This window comes from Piliocolobus tephrosceles, chromosome 14, assembly GCF_002776525.5.
Source record: "Piliocolobus tephrosceles isolate RC106 chromosome 14, ASM277652v3, whole genome shotgun sequence".
Taxonomy (NCBI): Eukaryota; Metazoa; Chordata; class Mammalia; order Primates; family Cercopithecidae; genus Piliocolobus; species Piliocolobus tephrosceles.
The window spans coordinates 52,647,511-52,662,505 of NC_045447.1; the positions used below are offsets into that span (position 1 = coordinate 52,647,511).

General features: G+C 42.5%; 2 protein-coding genes across 2 annotated transcripts in view; one reads left to right on the forward strand and one right to left on the reverse strand.

Annotated features, from left to right (window-relative positions):
* Positions 1–8,203: 8,203 nt before the first annotated feature.
* The window catches only part of MOB3B (MOB kinase activator 3B), a 210,090-nt gene continuing 203,298 nt past the window's right edge, over positions 8,204–14,995 (forward strand). Inside the window, exon 1 of the mRNA XM_023203896.2 lies at positions 8,204–8,497. The gene's annotated coding sequence lies outside the window, so the exon portion shown is untranslated. The remainder of the gene's footprint in view (positions 8,498–14,995) is intronic.
* On the reverse strand, positions 11,879–14,071 carry IFNK (interferon kappa). The gene is made up of 2 exons (XM_023203897.2): positions 13,414–14,071; positions 11,879–12,369 (listed from the first exon to the last, which is right to left on the reverse strand). The coding sequence occupies exon 1, from the start codon at positions 14,036–14,038 to the stop codon at positions 13,415–13,417; it is 624 nt and encodes a 207-aa protein (XP_023059665.2). The 5' UTR covers positions 14,039–14,071; the 3' UTR covers positions 11,879–12,369; position 13,414.

Here is a 14,995-nt window from a genome sequence, read left to right on the forward strand (position 1 = left end):
CTAACATGCTGTGCTGCTTTCCAAGCAGAGAATGATGGCTAAAGTATCTTCTACTTAATTTGAGTCACAGAAAAAAAAAAAAAAGATTATTAACTACACTGACAAGACTTGTGATTCCCCAGGGGGCAGATCAAGACATAGATAAGAGAAGTGAGGAAGATCTGAGGAATGTCCATTGAAAATTTACTCAGAAGAGAAGAATAATTAGTATAATACTATAATAATATATATTGAATTATAATAATTAATATCTTGATGTATTTCCTTTCAGGCATGTTTAAGTTGTAGACTTTGAGTATATTTTCTCAAAGGGGTTCTATATAAGAGACTATTTCTTAATACAGTTCCTAGCTTGGAATTGCTCACTCTGTTTCAAGGCCTCTCGCTGGTTTAAGCTGAGCTTATTTTCTTACAGACTTCAAAACAGTAACCTTTTCCTTCACTAGTCAGTACACAAGATGGTCTTCATTTCCAGTTTGGAATCCCCCACTGTCAGAGCCTGAGACAAGGACTAGTATGCGGTTAGTTTATTTGGGAGGTGATTCCAGGAAATGGAAATGAGAGATCAGTCAGCCTGCAACACAAAGGAGGAAAAGTCAATATAAAGATGAATTTGGCAATTGGCCATTTTAGACAACTAGGGCTAAATTTTCCTTGGCTCTCTAAGAAATGTAAAGAATGCTTCCCGTAATTGCTCACCTCAAGTATTTATTCATTGACTCTCATGCTCCATTGGTTGTCCCTGAGGACTTTAGCCCTCCCTCACTGCAGCACAGACACTGTGCTTTCTCCTAGGCTGAGCAAGCTCCTGCATCTGTGGAAACAGTCCCGCGGCAGATAGTGAAATGATGGCTGCTGTGTGCTTGAGATCTGGGAAAGAGGCCACATCATAAGTGCACTGAAATCAGAGATATGTCAAGAGATGTGACACAGGGCATCTAAGGTGTCTACTGCACCAGCTATAACTTCCTAAATGCTAATCTCAGTTCTTAACAGAGGGGATGGATGCAAGGGAACAGTCATGACTGAGAGCGCCAAAGAAGCTCTGTATGAACCTTAGGCAAGTTTCCCAATCTCTAAAATGAGAGTATTAATACCCATCATCCAAGATCATGGGGAGGAATAAATATGTGAAAATGTCTAGCACAGGTCCTAACCCATAGTAGGTGCTCACCAAATGTTAGTTCCTTGCCCTCCATGCTGTGCATATCTGGAGCTGCACTAGATGCTGAGGCAAATGGTCTCAAATGTCCTTTAACACTTAATGACTCTGAGATTTTTTTCTGAGCTGCCTACAGGTTATTAACTATATTAATTAATAATAATAATATATATGAGCACTTCAGGCCACTGGGGATACATTTTGCTTGGATCTCTAAGAAATGTAAAGAATGCCTCCTGTAATTGCTCACCTAAGTATTTATTCATTGGCTCTCATGCTTTATTGGTTGTCCCTGAGGACTTTAGCCCTCCCTCGCTGCAGCACAGACACTGTGCTTTCTCCTAGTTTCTGTGGCAAGTGAAAGGAGCCCACCTCAAACTAAAGCAAAAGGGACTCCATTGGCTCTTGTAGCTAGGAATTCCAGGGTTGACACTGGCTTTGGACACTACTGGATGCAGGAATTCAAATGTCTTCAACTCTTTCTTTTGGTGTTTCTCTCAGCTGTGCTTCTCTTGTTGTTTCTTTTTCCCATTTTACAGATAAGTTCATCCATAACTGAGAGAGGTGAAAAGGGGATGGCTGCAGAGAACTCTGGCTTATTTCATTCTTGCTCGCTGACCTCAGGGTCTGTGTATAAATTCTCGGAGAATAAGACCTCTGGTTGGCGATGCTTGGATCATGAACCTACATTGTGCCCTGGAGGGTGGGTCCCTTGAAGTGGAGCCTGCTGGAACCACATGGGCTGGGGCAAGGTGTTAGGGCCAGAAGAGAGGTAGGCAGGGCTGCTGGCCGGGCACTCTTCACCAAGACAAGGCAAGAGGAGGGGCATGATTGAGACAGCGACACAGAAAGCAGACAGTAGAGGTCATGGCAAGTGTGCCATTACTTGCTACCTTTGGTTGATGGGAGAGTCACCTTGATAGGCCCCCGGAGTCACACCACATTTAGGAGGGGAGAATCCATTTGCCACTTCTGACAATGCCAGAAGAATCACATATTTCATCTGGCGGTTGAATCTGGCCCATGCTGAGCTTCAAAATACAGAGCTGTCTTGGAACAATGGCTCAGTACATTCATTTGGTGTCCAACAAAGCCTGCCTCTGTTGCCTTCCCTCTCTCTGTGTGCCCTTCAAGATCTTCAGTGTGCTTTGGGGAGAGAAAGAGAAAATATCATATCAGGGTAGCTCACTCCATGTGTCCTGGACTCAGGAAAAAAGTATCTCATCACCTTATTCTTTTGTTATTATAAAAAATAAAGTTGAATGTTTTCAAATAAAGAAGTATAGAAAAAATTTTAAAGTACCTGTTATGATTCTACCTAGAGAACCATTGTCAACATCTTGGTGTATGTACTTCCAGATACTTTCCTATGAATATATACAATGTAGATTTTTTAATATTAAAAGGGTATCATATGATACCTGGTGCTTTGTATACAGGCTTTCTTTACTGATATGTAATATCATACACAGACAGACAAATGCACAAATCCTAAGCCATCAACTCATTGAATTTTTATTCACTGTTTTTAATACCTGCATTGTGTTCCATTGTTAGGCTATGTCACAACATATTTAATTAAGCCCGTATTGACGAATATTAATTTACTCCATTTGCCAGTTCATTCCAGTCCGACATTTATTGAGTGGCTACTTATGGGCCAGGCACTCTTGTATTCATCAAGACCACCACATTATCTGTATCAGTTATTTATTGCCACAACAAAACTACATAACAAATCACTCCAAAATGTAGCACCTTAAAACCACAACTACTTATTATTTCTCAAGAGTCGATGGGTCAGCTGAGCAGTTCTGCCAATAGGGGTCAAGGTCAACACATTTCAACTAGACTACTTGGAAGGTAAAAAAGAAATGAGTGTCCAGGTAGGTGTATTCTTCCAAAAATAAAACAAGGAATGAGGAAATTGCAGGTAGGATAAGAGGGGTGGTTGGCAAACAAACCCCACAAAAGGCAGAAAAATTTTAAAGAAACATAATGCCAGACTTCTATGTCATCATCCAAGAAGATGCAGTGAAGTATAACCTGGGGGGTATTAGGGTAGGAGTAGGGAGAGCAGAGGAGAAGGAAGGGAGATTGCTTTTAATCACTTTTGGAGTCCTTAATAACAGACATGACTGGAAGCATTAAAATTTAACAAAGGATATCTTATTATTTTTCCTGTATATACCACTGGTAATCTTCAACATGTCTCCCTCCCTTCCTCCCTTCCTTCTTTCCACCCTCCCTGCCTTCCTTCTTTCCTCTTTTGCTTTCAACTTCCTTTTCTTGTTTCCTTTTGCTTTCTTTCTCTTCTCCCTTTTTTCTCTCACTCTGGGTGTATGTAGTAGTGTAAAAAGGTTGACAGAGAAATCAAATATAACAGGAGCAGGGCCCTGAGAAAAGCACCTGGCATCCTGTAGGCAAACCATCGTCTCTAAAAGAAGGGACTGAGAGATTGAGGAGCTCAGGGCATTGCCAAATGAACAAGGCAAGCCCATCTATTCAGTACTAAACAAATGGAAAATGGCCTTTCCAAATAACTGACCTATAAAACAGCCTTTTCGCAAGAGTACCATAATTACTGGCCAACAGCAACAATGAAAAACAACTCCCAAACCAAGAAATATTTCTGGATTAAAAGCCATGAGATCTGGATTCTAACAAGCTATGCTCCTCAAACTACAAGTACAAAATCTGGCTCTACACTAATAAGCTATGAGCCTCAAACTGGTGACTGGCATGTTTGGGTCTCCATCTCCTTCTCGGGGGTTGGGGTCTTAGAGACCCTTTTCCACACCCTGATTCTCTTACTAGTGTGTATGCTTTCCTTTTGACTTCTCATGCTGACCATCTGAGCAGTAGTGAGAAGCAATTTCAAATGAAAACATCGTTTATCGTGTGCCGAGAGAAACAGAAAAAGAACACAGGAAAACAAAAAGACAATGAAAGAGAATGAAAATGTAATTCATTTTATTAAAAAGAAGAATTGTTCTTCTGGGACACTGGATAGAAACCTTGATGAGTTACCTAGCCATCAGAAATGTTCTAACAAAGAAGAGAAGAGAAACAAAGAGGGAAGAGGGCAGGATAAAAGAAAGAAAAAAGGAAGGGAAAAATGAAGGAAGGAAGTTATCTGTTCATTTCTACAGAGACTCTGTTGAGCATTAGACAACAAGACTTGGGAAAAAATTTACTGAAACTTTTCCAAAAATCTTTTCAGAAGGATTTTTTCCCTCTGAAAAGCATCATTAGGGGCTGTAAAATACCCAAGGCAAGCCTCTTTCATATTACTTACTGGACACGAAACACTAACGCAATTGAGGCTAGCCAGAGGCCATTTAGAAATTCAGTAATTATTCAACCCAAGGGGCTTTCCAAATGGTGAAGTAGCTTCTTAAGAGGAAATTAATATTGAACAGTATATCAAACCTAATTGGAATCTTGAGAAAATAGTTCTGTGTAGGTAGAACAGCTAGAGGCTAAAGAAGATCAGGTTGGATGATACCTTCATCTTTGTCTCTTGCCTTAATTATGATGTGAAGGGAACAATCTTGTTTATTTTCTATGCCAGGAGGGTAGGGGGTGGTTTGGAGAGGTTCCAAGTTTATCAAAAACTACCTTCAGTCTGGCAGTAGAAAAGTTTACTTCCTTCATTTCTTTCCCACAGACATTCAAAGAGAGCTAAGGAGATACTAAAACCTTTTTTTCTGTATTTGCAATGCAAGGCAGTTGGGAATTAATGACTGATTTGTTGGTGAGGGCAATGGGCATTGATCGCAAAAGCAGTAAAGCTGTGTTTCTCAAAGAGAGAAAGTCTATTTGAGATCTTCATTATTTTACTATTTAGAAGAGAAAGGGGCGTTATATCACGTTGGAAGCATCCAAGACTCACTAGCCTCTTCTCTATCTTTCTATGCCTTTCTGTATTAATTGCTTTGAAAGCACAACATTCCAAACCCATTGAGCACACAGTGGCCTGATTTTTCCATTTGTGAAAGGTGCTAAAGTCTCACAGTAGGATTAATGTCGGGGTCCAGGCTATGGGCTTGTAGATGTGACTCCCTTAGACTTTGGTTCTCCTGGCAACTAACCCTTTTTGGATTATATCTAAGTTGACCTGTTTTATAGTGAGAGAACTCCTCTCCATTACTCAGAGTACTGAGGCAGATCACAAGTGTACCACACCTGGTTAATGTTAAGCCAGAGCAGAAACATCAGGCTCATCTCTTGAGAAGAAGGGTCACTTGTTAAAGATACAAACTATTTTTTTTTTGAGATGGGGTCTCATTGTTGCCCAGGTTAGAGTGCAGTGGTGCAATCATAGCTCACTGCAGCCTCAACCACACGGATATTTTTAAATAAGAAAAAAAAATACCATCTAATAGAGAGATTTGAAGGAGCACTGGGTCACTATAAGCAAAACACATTCTAAGAGCAGGAAGAAAGAGTATAGTCTCTTTTCAATAATTTTTTTTTAACTTGGGAAAGAACATTCACTCTATTCCTATAGACTAGAAAGAAGATAATTGTCCATTATGATTCCAAACGACACTGTCTTGTTCAGCTGTCACTGAAACAACTTTGAACACTGTCATACATTCTTCCCAGCTCCTGAACTCTGACCTTTTTATGCCTTAGTTCCACTTTCACAAAATGGAATTGATGTAATGTGCATTTCAGAGGAAATGACTATAGACATTTAGTGTCATTATAAATGCTGAGAAGTATGCTAGCAGAAATTATGCCTTAAGATCATATATGGATTCTTGTATGGTTTGAAATTGCTTAAAAGATAGATATGATCTCTAAAATGTATATATATATGATGTCTTCTTAGATATCTATATATAAGAAATATTTATATATCTATAAATCTATATATATCGCATATATAAATTTGCTATTATTTGAATTGCCATTACCTCAGTGCTTAGGGGAAGCCATGCACATTTGTTTCTTTTCAGTACCCAGAGTTAATTAACATAAGTTATTACAGAAGTTCCCATAAGCATTGAGACAATTTCTCTATAGCTGGGACTATTTAAGGTTTTGAAAACAAAACAGAAGCAGGTAAGGAGAAAGTATGCTTTACTATTGAAGATTTATTAGGTACACATTTAGATTTGTGAACTCTCATTGCTTAGGATGAAAGGAAGGACTCTTGAGGATGTCTGCTGTTAGTGAACTGCCTGTAACAATTACAATTAGCACACACATGAGCACAATGAACTGGGTAGTCAGACTTAGCCAAAATAAACAGAAATAGCCTCTTACCAAATTTACTTTGAGTAGCCCTTGAACTACTGCCCAGAGCAATATGACTGTAGGTCCAAGTTTGTTAATGACTATGCAAATGTGCTTTCTTCACTTTTACTCTATTGTCATCTGTCTATTACAATGTTGCTATGGCGACATCTTTCCAATATCCCTGTGCTCCTTTGGTATCCTTTAAGGGGAAGCTGCAATGAAGTGGTTTGGCAAAAGAATCCTCTTGGAATTTTTTTTTTTTTTCAAACGCTACTGAAGACTAGCATGACTTTCCTCTTCTGGGAAATGTATACAGCATGAGTTAGAAATGACGGAAATTAATCTGTACTGACTTGGGCAAAGAATGTGAATGTTATTTATTCTATCCAAACTACCTGAAAATATTCTCTTTCTGCTCCTAATTTGCAGAAGATAACATCTTAAGGGACACTGACACTTGTGGGTGTATGAGTATAACACGTGCTGGGGGCCCTTGAGCTCATGAGGGAGGGGCTACATGTGGGTGGGGTGAGAACTATACGCTGGAAAGAATGACAGGTGGTGACGCTGGAGCACTTACCGTGTGACAGGTGTTACCCTAAGCATGTTGTATGTATTCCTTCATTGAATACCTATATTATCCTTATTTTATAAGATGAGGTAACAGAGCTTCAGAAAGGCTAGACTCAGCTACTATGGGTCTGTCTGACTCTGATGTTCATCCTCTTAAAAACTGGGGCAGTTTGGAAATGAGATTCCTTGGTGATGAACAGAAATATTGCAGTTTGGAAGTGAGATTCCTTGGTGATGAACAGAAATATTGCTTAGCGGCTGTGTTTTTGTATCTGGCAGTTTTCTCATATTTGAGTCTTATATTCACAATCGATATCTTTACATTACACAAATGACACAGAATTAGAGTCATTTAATCCAGGGTTGATATCACTAAGTCATGACTATTTGTTAAATGTTTCTTACAATATCTGAGATGACTTGATATTGCAAAAGATGTAAGTGATTTTAGAAGTTCTCATTTCGTGGTTAGTTGCAGAAACCTCTTTTGAGGAGGGATGTTTTCTCCATATATCCTAATTTCTACTTAATATATTTCCACACCTCTTTGAAGTGTGTAGTAAGAATGGTAAAATGCAGTGCTTCGTCACTTCAACCAATATGCACTAAGATGTGATCATATGGGGCATAGAAAAATGTGAAAGACCCAATTCTTTTTCTGCAGAAGGCAGGAAGCTCATATTTGATTACTGTTACTATGAACTATAAAAACGTTTTAAATGTAGTTTACCCATAACCATCACCCTGCAAGGGTGATATTGCTCCCTGCCAATTTACGGAGGAGAATACCGAGGCTTTCAGGTTGTAGATAGACCAAGACCACACAAGTAGAGAGTGGCAGGCTGTGGGTTGGACTTTAAAATCCATGTTCATCCACGACTCCCAGTGTGTTCTAGTAAATTTTCTAGAATCCGAGTATTTTCCAATGATTGATGCTCCGCTCTGTGTCAGGCAGTTCATGGTATTTTTCAACAATCAGAAAATTCTGGGGAAGGCAAACCGTTTCGCCCTCTCTAGGTGCCTTGGAAGTGGCCGTGGTGGACCCACAGATCATCCTTTCTGATCTGACACCTTCTTCACTGCCCTGGCCCGAGGGTCAGTGTCTTTTCTGCAAGGCTGGAAGGCCCCTTAGACTGGTCATGTCCCATCTCTTTCCGGAGGGAAGATGATCCCAACGACGACTTTTCTCCCCACGGAGCTGCCATTCCGCAGGCGGCCGCCAGGGGTCCCCGCTCGGCGTCCCCGCGAGACGATCGAGCCCCGGCCGGCTGCGCGGCGCGCTGGGTGCATGTGGGGGCTGCTCCGGAGCGGCGGCGGCTGCAGCTGGAGCCAGGCGCTCGCCCGTCCGCCGGTTGGCTCGCTGGGACCGCGCGCACCGGCCGCAGAGTCCCTTGAGTGGATTGGGAAGCGACGCCCCACCTGCCCCGAGCTCACCATTTTCCTCTCGCGCTGGCTGCAGCTGACCCGGCGAAGGGAACCGACCGGGCCCTGGGCTGGAGGTAAAACCCCACGGTGAGTAAGAACGCGCTCCAAGCGAGGGGAGGCGGCGCAGCCCGGTGGCTGCTCGCTCCCGACCTCACCCAGGCGGGCGGCGAGGTGCGGGGCGCACCTGAGCGCGTGTGCAAGAAGGTGCGGGAGGCGGCGGACCGGCCCTCTGCCGGCCGGCCGCGGGCTTCCGGGGCTGGAGTCCGCTTCAGACCCCTGCCGGCGCCTGGGCTTCTGGCCGGCTCCTTGTGTGCACTTCCCGGCAGGAACTAGGGTCGCCCACTTTCCACCCCGGGATCCGTGGCCTTGATTTGAAAAGATATAAATCAATAAGATCGTCCTTCTTTCGGGGTGCAAGTCTCCGAGCCCATCCCCAGCCGCGGACGCATGCAGGGTGCGTGTTGGGCTGTGGGTGGCGAGAAGACAAACTTTTACAAAAGTGCTCCCGGGCTGGGGGACAACGCTAGGGAGGAGTCTCGGCTTGGGGCAGCGTCGGGGAACTCCGCGCCATAAGCCAGGTCGCCCCCGGGGCTGACGATGCCTCATGGAGGTGGGGAGCGTGTAAAGGCCATACAAATCGCTCTTAACTTTGGGGCCAACAACTGTCAAACATCTGGAATCCCAGCCCTCCCTTTCCCTGAACTGGGGAAGAAGGTGAAACCCCTTCCACTTTTCTTTGATTGCCCCTTCCCACCTTCAGACCCCTGCTGGGAGGGTAAAGCGCAGACCCCTGGCGCCTGACAAGTACCAGAGACCCTAAATCTCTCGGGATTCCCCCTCGCCCTCTTTCCTGACCCTTTCCCCTAACCCTGCCCGCAGGGACCTTGCGACGCAGCCGACTGAGATCGTGGCGAATGGCCTTTTGTTTCTCCGTGTTTCGCCTATTGTTTGCCTTTCCAACATCTGGCAGGGCTTGGGGAGAGAAGGAAGCCCCTCTGGTCCCCCTCCCCGACCCCCATGCCAGCTCCGGCAGGGGATCCCAGCTGGGGAAGCGGAGGAGCCCGACCCCAGCGAGGCCGCCCCACCCCGCCCTTGTGGTTAGAGGGCGGAGGGAAAGTTGTTCCTTCCCCGCCTCCGCTGCTGCCTGTGGCCCGGGGCGCGTTTCTCAGATCTCAACCCAGGCGCGCCGCAAAGGGCGCAAATCCGAGAAGGTGCTGCTTTCGAGACAGTGGAAGCGTGTTCCGCCCCAATCCAAAGTGTCCCGTGGTTGGTTCCAGAGGATTTCAATCTCTAGCCAAAGGCGTTGGGGCTGGGCTGCTGCTAGGGCAGTGGGAGGGGATCAGGGCACCTTTGGTAGGCGGAAAGCTGAGAATCTCGGGTCCACAAGTTTCCAAGGGCGGGAGGGCAGGCTAGTCGCCAAAAAGAGAACGGAGATGCAAATAACGAGGAAGCCTCCTGACGTTGCCTGGAAATAGTGGTGTGGTGGTTCACTCCGGAATGAACGTGGAGTTCTGGCTTTGAGTACTGTTCCAAGTTTAAATCTCAAGTCCCCTTTCTGCACTGTAGAAAAAGAGGACTCAGAGGACGCAACGCAGATACGGCCAGAGCACAGTTCCTGCTTCCACGTTCCCGCGAACAAGTGGCTTAGGATGGCCCCGAGTTCCCCTGTGGGTGCGCTTGTTGGGTTGCAGGCGGCCCTGTTTCCCTGCACAAGTTAGATGCTTATACATTGTGTTCATTCTTAGTGTGGATTATTGATTAAAGAACTGGGGCAAAAGCAAAGTAGCTACTCTGAGAAGGCAGGGTCCCCAGATGGTGCCCAGCGAGTTGTCTTGCCTCTGAGGGGAGGCTGACTGGGACTGTGCACCTGTTGGAACCTATACCTCCCCATAGCCTTGCAGTTGACCTGCTGTTGCCAGCTTTTCCTTTGGGATCCCCAGTCAGTCCCTCTTCTAAGGAAGCTCTATTACACTTTTGATTCCTCCTCAACCCAGGGGAAGAAGGAGGCTTCTGTAGGAACATTATGATCCAGGTACCCACTCAGACATTTTCAGTAGATACCAGAAGCTTGGCTCTGCACAGCTCCCAGAGTTTTCCCTTTGCCAACTCAACAGGACTTTTGAGTTTCCATTTAACAAAACAGAAGTGAGACTGCTAAGCCAGGAATGTGACACATAGAGCCTTTCTGTAGTGATTTCTGGATATTGTATCTCTTTACCTTCCCAACGATGGAACCAGTAAGAGAAAAAAAGCAACATCTTTGAAGTACTGAAAGGCACTTTACGAACATTTCATTATGAAAATGAACCCCAAGGAAGGATTCCTTTGAAATTTAGGAGCAGCAACCCAGAAGCAACAAAAAAGACCAAAGTTACTCAAGAAGTACCCAAAGGTATCATTAACAAGGTAAAAGAGCATTTCTTGTCTTGGCCTACCCACTAAGGAAAACAGGGTAATTATAATGGAAGTTAAGCTTGTACCATTTCTTTTAGAATTAAAAATCCTCCCCAAAAATCATTATAGGAAAACTAGAAAATACTGATAGGTGAAAATGAATATAAAAGGGGTAGATATTATAAACAAGGTTCCAGTGAGCAATCTTTTTTTTTTTTTTTTTTTTTTTTTTGAGATGGAGTCTTGCTCAGTTGCCCAGGCTGGAGTGCAGTGGCCGGATCTCAGCTCACTGCAAACTCCGCCTCCCGGGCGGGTTCACGCCATTCTCCTGCCTCAGCCTCCCGAGTAGCTGGGACTACAGGCGCCCGCCACCTCGTCCGGCTAGTTTTTTGTATTTTTTTAGTAGAGACGGGGTTTCCACTGTGTTAGCCAGGATGGTCTCGATCTCCTGACCTCGTGATCCGCCCGTCTCGGCCTCCCAAAGTGCTGGGATTACAGGCTTGAGCCACCGCGCCCGGCCGAACAATCTTACCTATCTGTTTCCTTGGAATAAATTTCTGAAGATGTGATACCTAGGTCACAGGGACTGATGCATTCTTTAGGATATTGAAGAGTGCCATATTTCCCTGTAGAAAACATGTCCCAGTTTACTTTCTTCCCAGTAATGCACAAAGGCTCCTGTGTCCTATACCTTACACCTCACTCGCATTTTATGTTCTCATTCTTTTTCATTTCTGTCATGCTGATGGGAGTGTCTTGTCATCTTATTTTGCATTTAAAAATCAAGTTAGATTAAACATTTTTCATATTGTCTGTAGTATTTCTTCCTTTGTGATGATGTCAGTTTGTGCCCTTGCCTTTTTTCCAGTGGAGATGTTATCCTTTTTCTTTTGATTAGATATGCTCTTAAAAAAGCATAGTGTTCTGACTTCTACCCCTACCACACAATCAGAAAATCTGTGTTAACTGGAAGTGCTCAGCTTTCTCAGCCATTCTCTTTCCTTCTGGATAGCAAACACTCAGCAGAACTGCAACCATAAATGACTAAAGTAATTGACATCATTCCAGTAAAGCTATTAGAGAGAACAGGCAAAGGCTTTATTAGAGAAATTCATGAAAAATAGCAAGTGTATATTTTATGCTTAGTAGCTTGCACGTTCTAGCTCCTTAACAAGCTTGTAGTACTATTTTTAATTTGGAACAACTCTGCTGATAGTTATTTTTACTAAATGGTTTGCACTAACTCATTTTATTGTCTGATCCTTCTACTGATAGCCTGCATATACCATGATCCACAATTTGTTATTGTTCTTTTAAACATTTCTTCTAACTTCTTGGCTGAAATTTGCCTCACTTTTATTATAAGATTTTCTTTGGCTATAACATTTGAGCCTTGCACTTGGAATAATCTTGAATCTGAACAGTTTGGCAGCACGTTCTTAATGGCATGAGCAGGAAATGACTTCCAAGGGCAGAACCAGGTACATTGCAGGTACATTTCACCCTTTTTTTGTGCCTTTGCATAGCCACAATCTCTGTTAATTCTTGCTTGAAAGGAGATGATTCTGAAATGGGGTAGAGGCGAGAGAGGAAGAGAATCCATGTCAGCCAGGTGGTGAATTAATATAGATGAAGGGCCATACTAGAAAAGTAAATAATCTAGGTAATCCGACTTCAAAGTAACTTTGAAAAAGATAAAATATATTAAAGTATTACGTATTATTGGAATAGCTAGTTACATTAACTCACAGAATGTTCCTAGTAGTCTTCTAACTAGGAACATCTAATGTAAAATTGTTCCATATTACGACTCTGGACATTTTATTTCAGGCACATAAAAAACAATAAAAGACAGATACTGTACTATACTTTTCCACAGCATTTTCCATGCCTTTAGATGTAGGAATCAAACAATATACATCAGGAATTAAGAGTGTGCTACATTAGAATCACAGCCTCTCAAAGGTTAAATGAGAGCTTAATGGTCATCTGAATCAACCATCCATCCAATTTCACTATGGATCTTCACTCTTAAAGTAATGAAATACCATTCTACAAACGGCATCAATTCAAACAAACCAAGGTGAGAAGGAAATGGGCCAGAAATGTCAACTTTTTTCCCCTGAGCAGGAGGGGAAAAATACAAGGGTATTGACTCTAGGGAGCATGTATAAGCTCTTTAAATGTGCTGACTTTTCATAGGATAAACAATGTTGGCAGCAAAACAGTTAAGTCATTGGAATGTTATCATTTTGCAACATTCTCCGCTCCCTATTCTCTAGCCATTGTCTTGGTGAAGTTCACAGGTGGTATAGCAAAGCCCTTTCAAAATGACCCAAGAAAAGAGGAAGAGAGAATAGAAGATGATGGAGAGGGAATCTTATTCCTTTAAACCTGTCTTAAAGACTTTCTAAGGAGACTCTTGGTCACCCAGAGGATGGTTGGCATTACCTCTCCTTAGAGAGGTGAATGTCCCTGATGTTCTGAGACTACCAATCCAACTGAGGATAGGCTTACAGGATAGCACAATAACCCTTGAAAAGAAGATGGAGGAGGAGAAGGAGAAAGAGATTTTGGAGGGAAAAGGAATCTTAATTCCAAAAATATACCTTATTTCCTCCTGAATAGAGCTGTGAATTTGTAAAAGTAGTACAAACATCTTCTGATTTCCACTCGGACAATCTCCCAGGCACAGTCACTGTATTTCTTTTCTTTCAGGAAATTGTCTATCCTGTTGAAATATCTCCTCAGTTCGAGGTTACTCAGCTGGGGGACCCTGGCTTCTGAGGGTTTCATCTCATTCTCTTTCGTTTCTTTCATGTCTTCATTTTCATTCTTGTCTTCCTCCAAGCATTGGTTCAGGTACTCTGCTTGCTGATCAAGTCCTATTTGGATTTGTTTGACGTGTCTCTCTTTCCAAGATTTGAAGGTTTGTTGGCTGAAGATGTTGAAGGTCTGTAGGGACATTTCATAGAAGGCCTTCTTGATGTCCCTCTTCATATGCTGGGTGTATTGTAGAAACTCTTGGGGCAACCCAAAAGCTATGTTTTCTCGTAGACATTCTACAGGAAATGAATTGCTCATACTACTCAGAAGTCTCAGATTTTGCCAGGTGACTCTTCTCAGGTGAACATTCAGTAAGTTACAGTCCAGGGATAGGGTGCCAGCAATGAACATACCCATAAGGAACTGAAGCCACAGACACTTTTGAATCATGTCAGGTATGGTGCTCATTTTTTTTTTTTTTTTTGTTTCAAGCTAAAAAATAATCCAGAAGATGTGGATTTGACAATGATGTTTTAAGTACTCCTTCATGTGCCTTTATATACCTGAATATCTTCAGCAGGAGTTTTCTCATTCGTCATTTTACAGTTAACCAAGGTTGCGGCCCCTTTCCTTTGCCTCTGAAGCTTTTTTTTTCTTCTTCTTCTTCTTTTCTTTTTCACTTTGGGTGACTATGCTGACTTTGGAAGTGATACCAGTTTTTTTTTTTTTTCTGAAAAATGAGCAAAGTATTACCATCGTGTTACCTTGAATGCCTGGATGATCCGTCCCAGCACTAAGTAATCATCACAACAAGACTGATTTCAGAAGCCAAAAGCTGAGTCCATGCACTCACTCACTCACTCACTCAAATCTATTACATAAGAGGGAGTGATCCTTCATGAAAATATATTTTTTGTACCTGGCGCTATAGCCAAACATCCTGTCTCATTGAGTTAATCATAGACATTGACCAAATTACTGTGATTATTTGATTGCTAGGTCACCAGAGCACAATATAGTTTAGGTTTTTCCGATTTTGTTAAATTAAGTTTCTATATTTGGATATTTTCTCTTTTTGATTTTTCTGGATCCCCAAAAAGATGAAGAATAGAGTTGGTCAATTTAGCATGGCACTAAGTAGAAGACTAAGCTGGCTTGGTTTTCTGTTGCATTAGAAAATATTGATAATCTCTAAATATCCTTTTCTTCAGTTAAATTCATCCTTGACTTAGCCTTCCCTATGCCTCTGATACCTTCCTTAAAAGTCCTGGAGGGGGTTTTATATTTGAGAATATCCTTCTGCCTCATTAACTTCTCTCTTGTAGTATCATTTTCTTTTCTTTTTTTTTTTTTTCTTTTTTTTTTTTAGATGTAGTTTAGGCAGTATTTTAAAACTTTTGCTTGATTGCTTGATTATTATTTCTT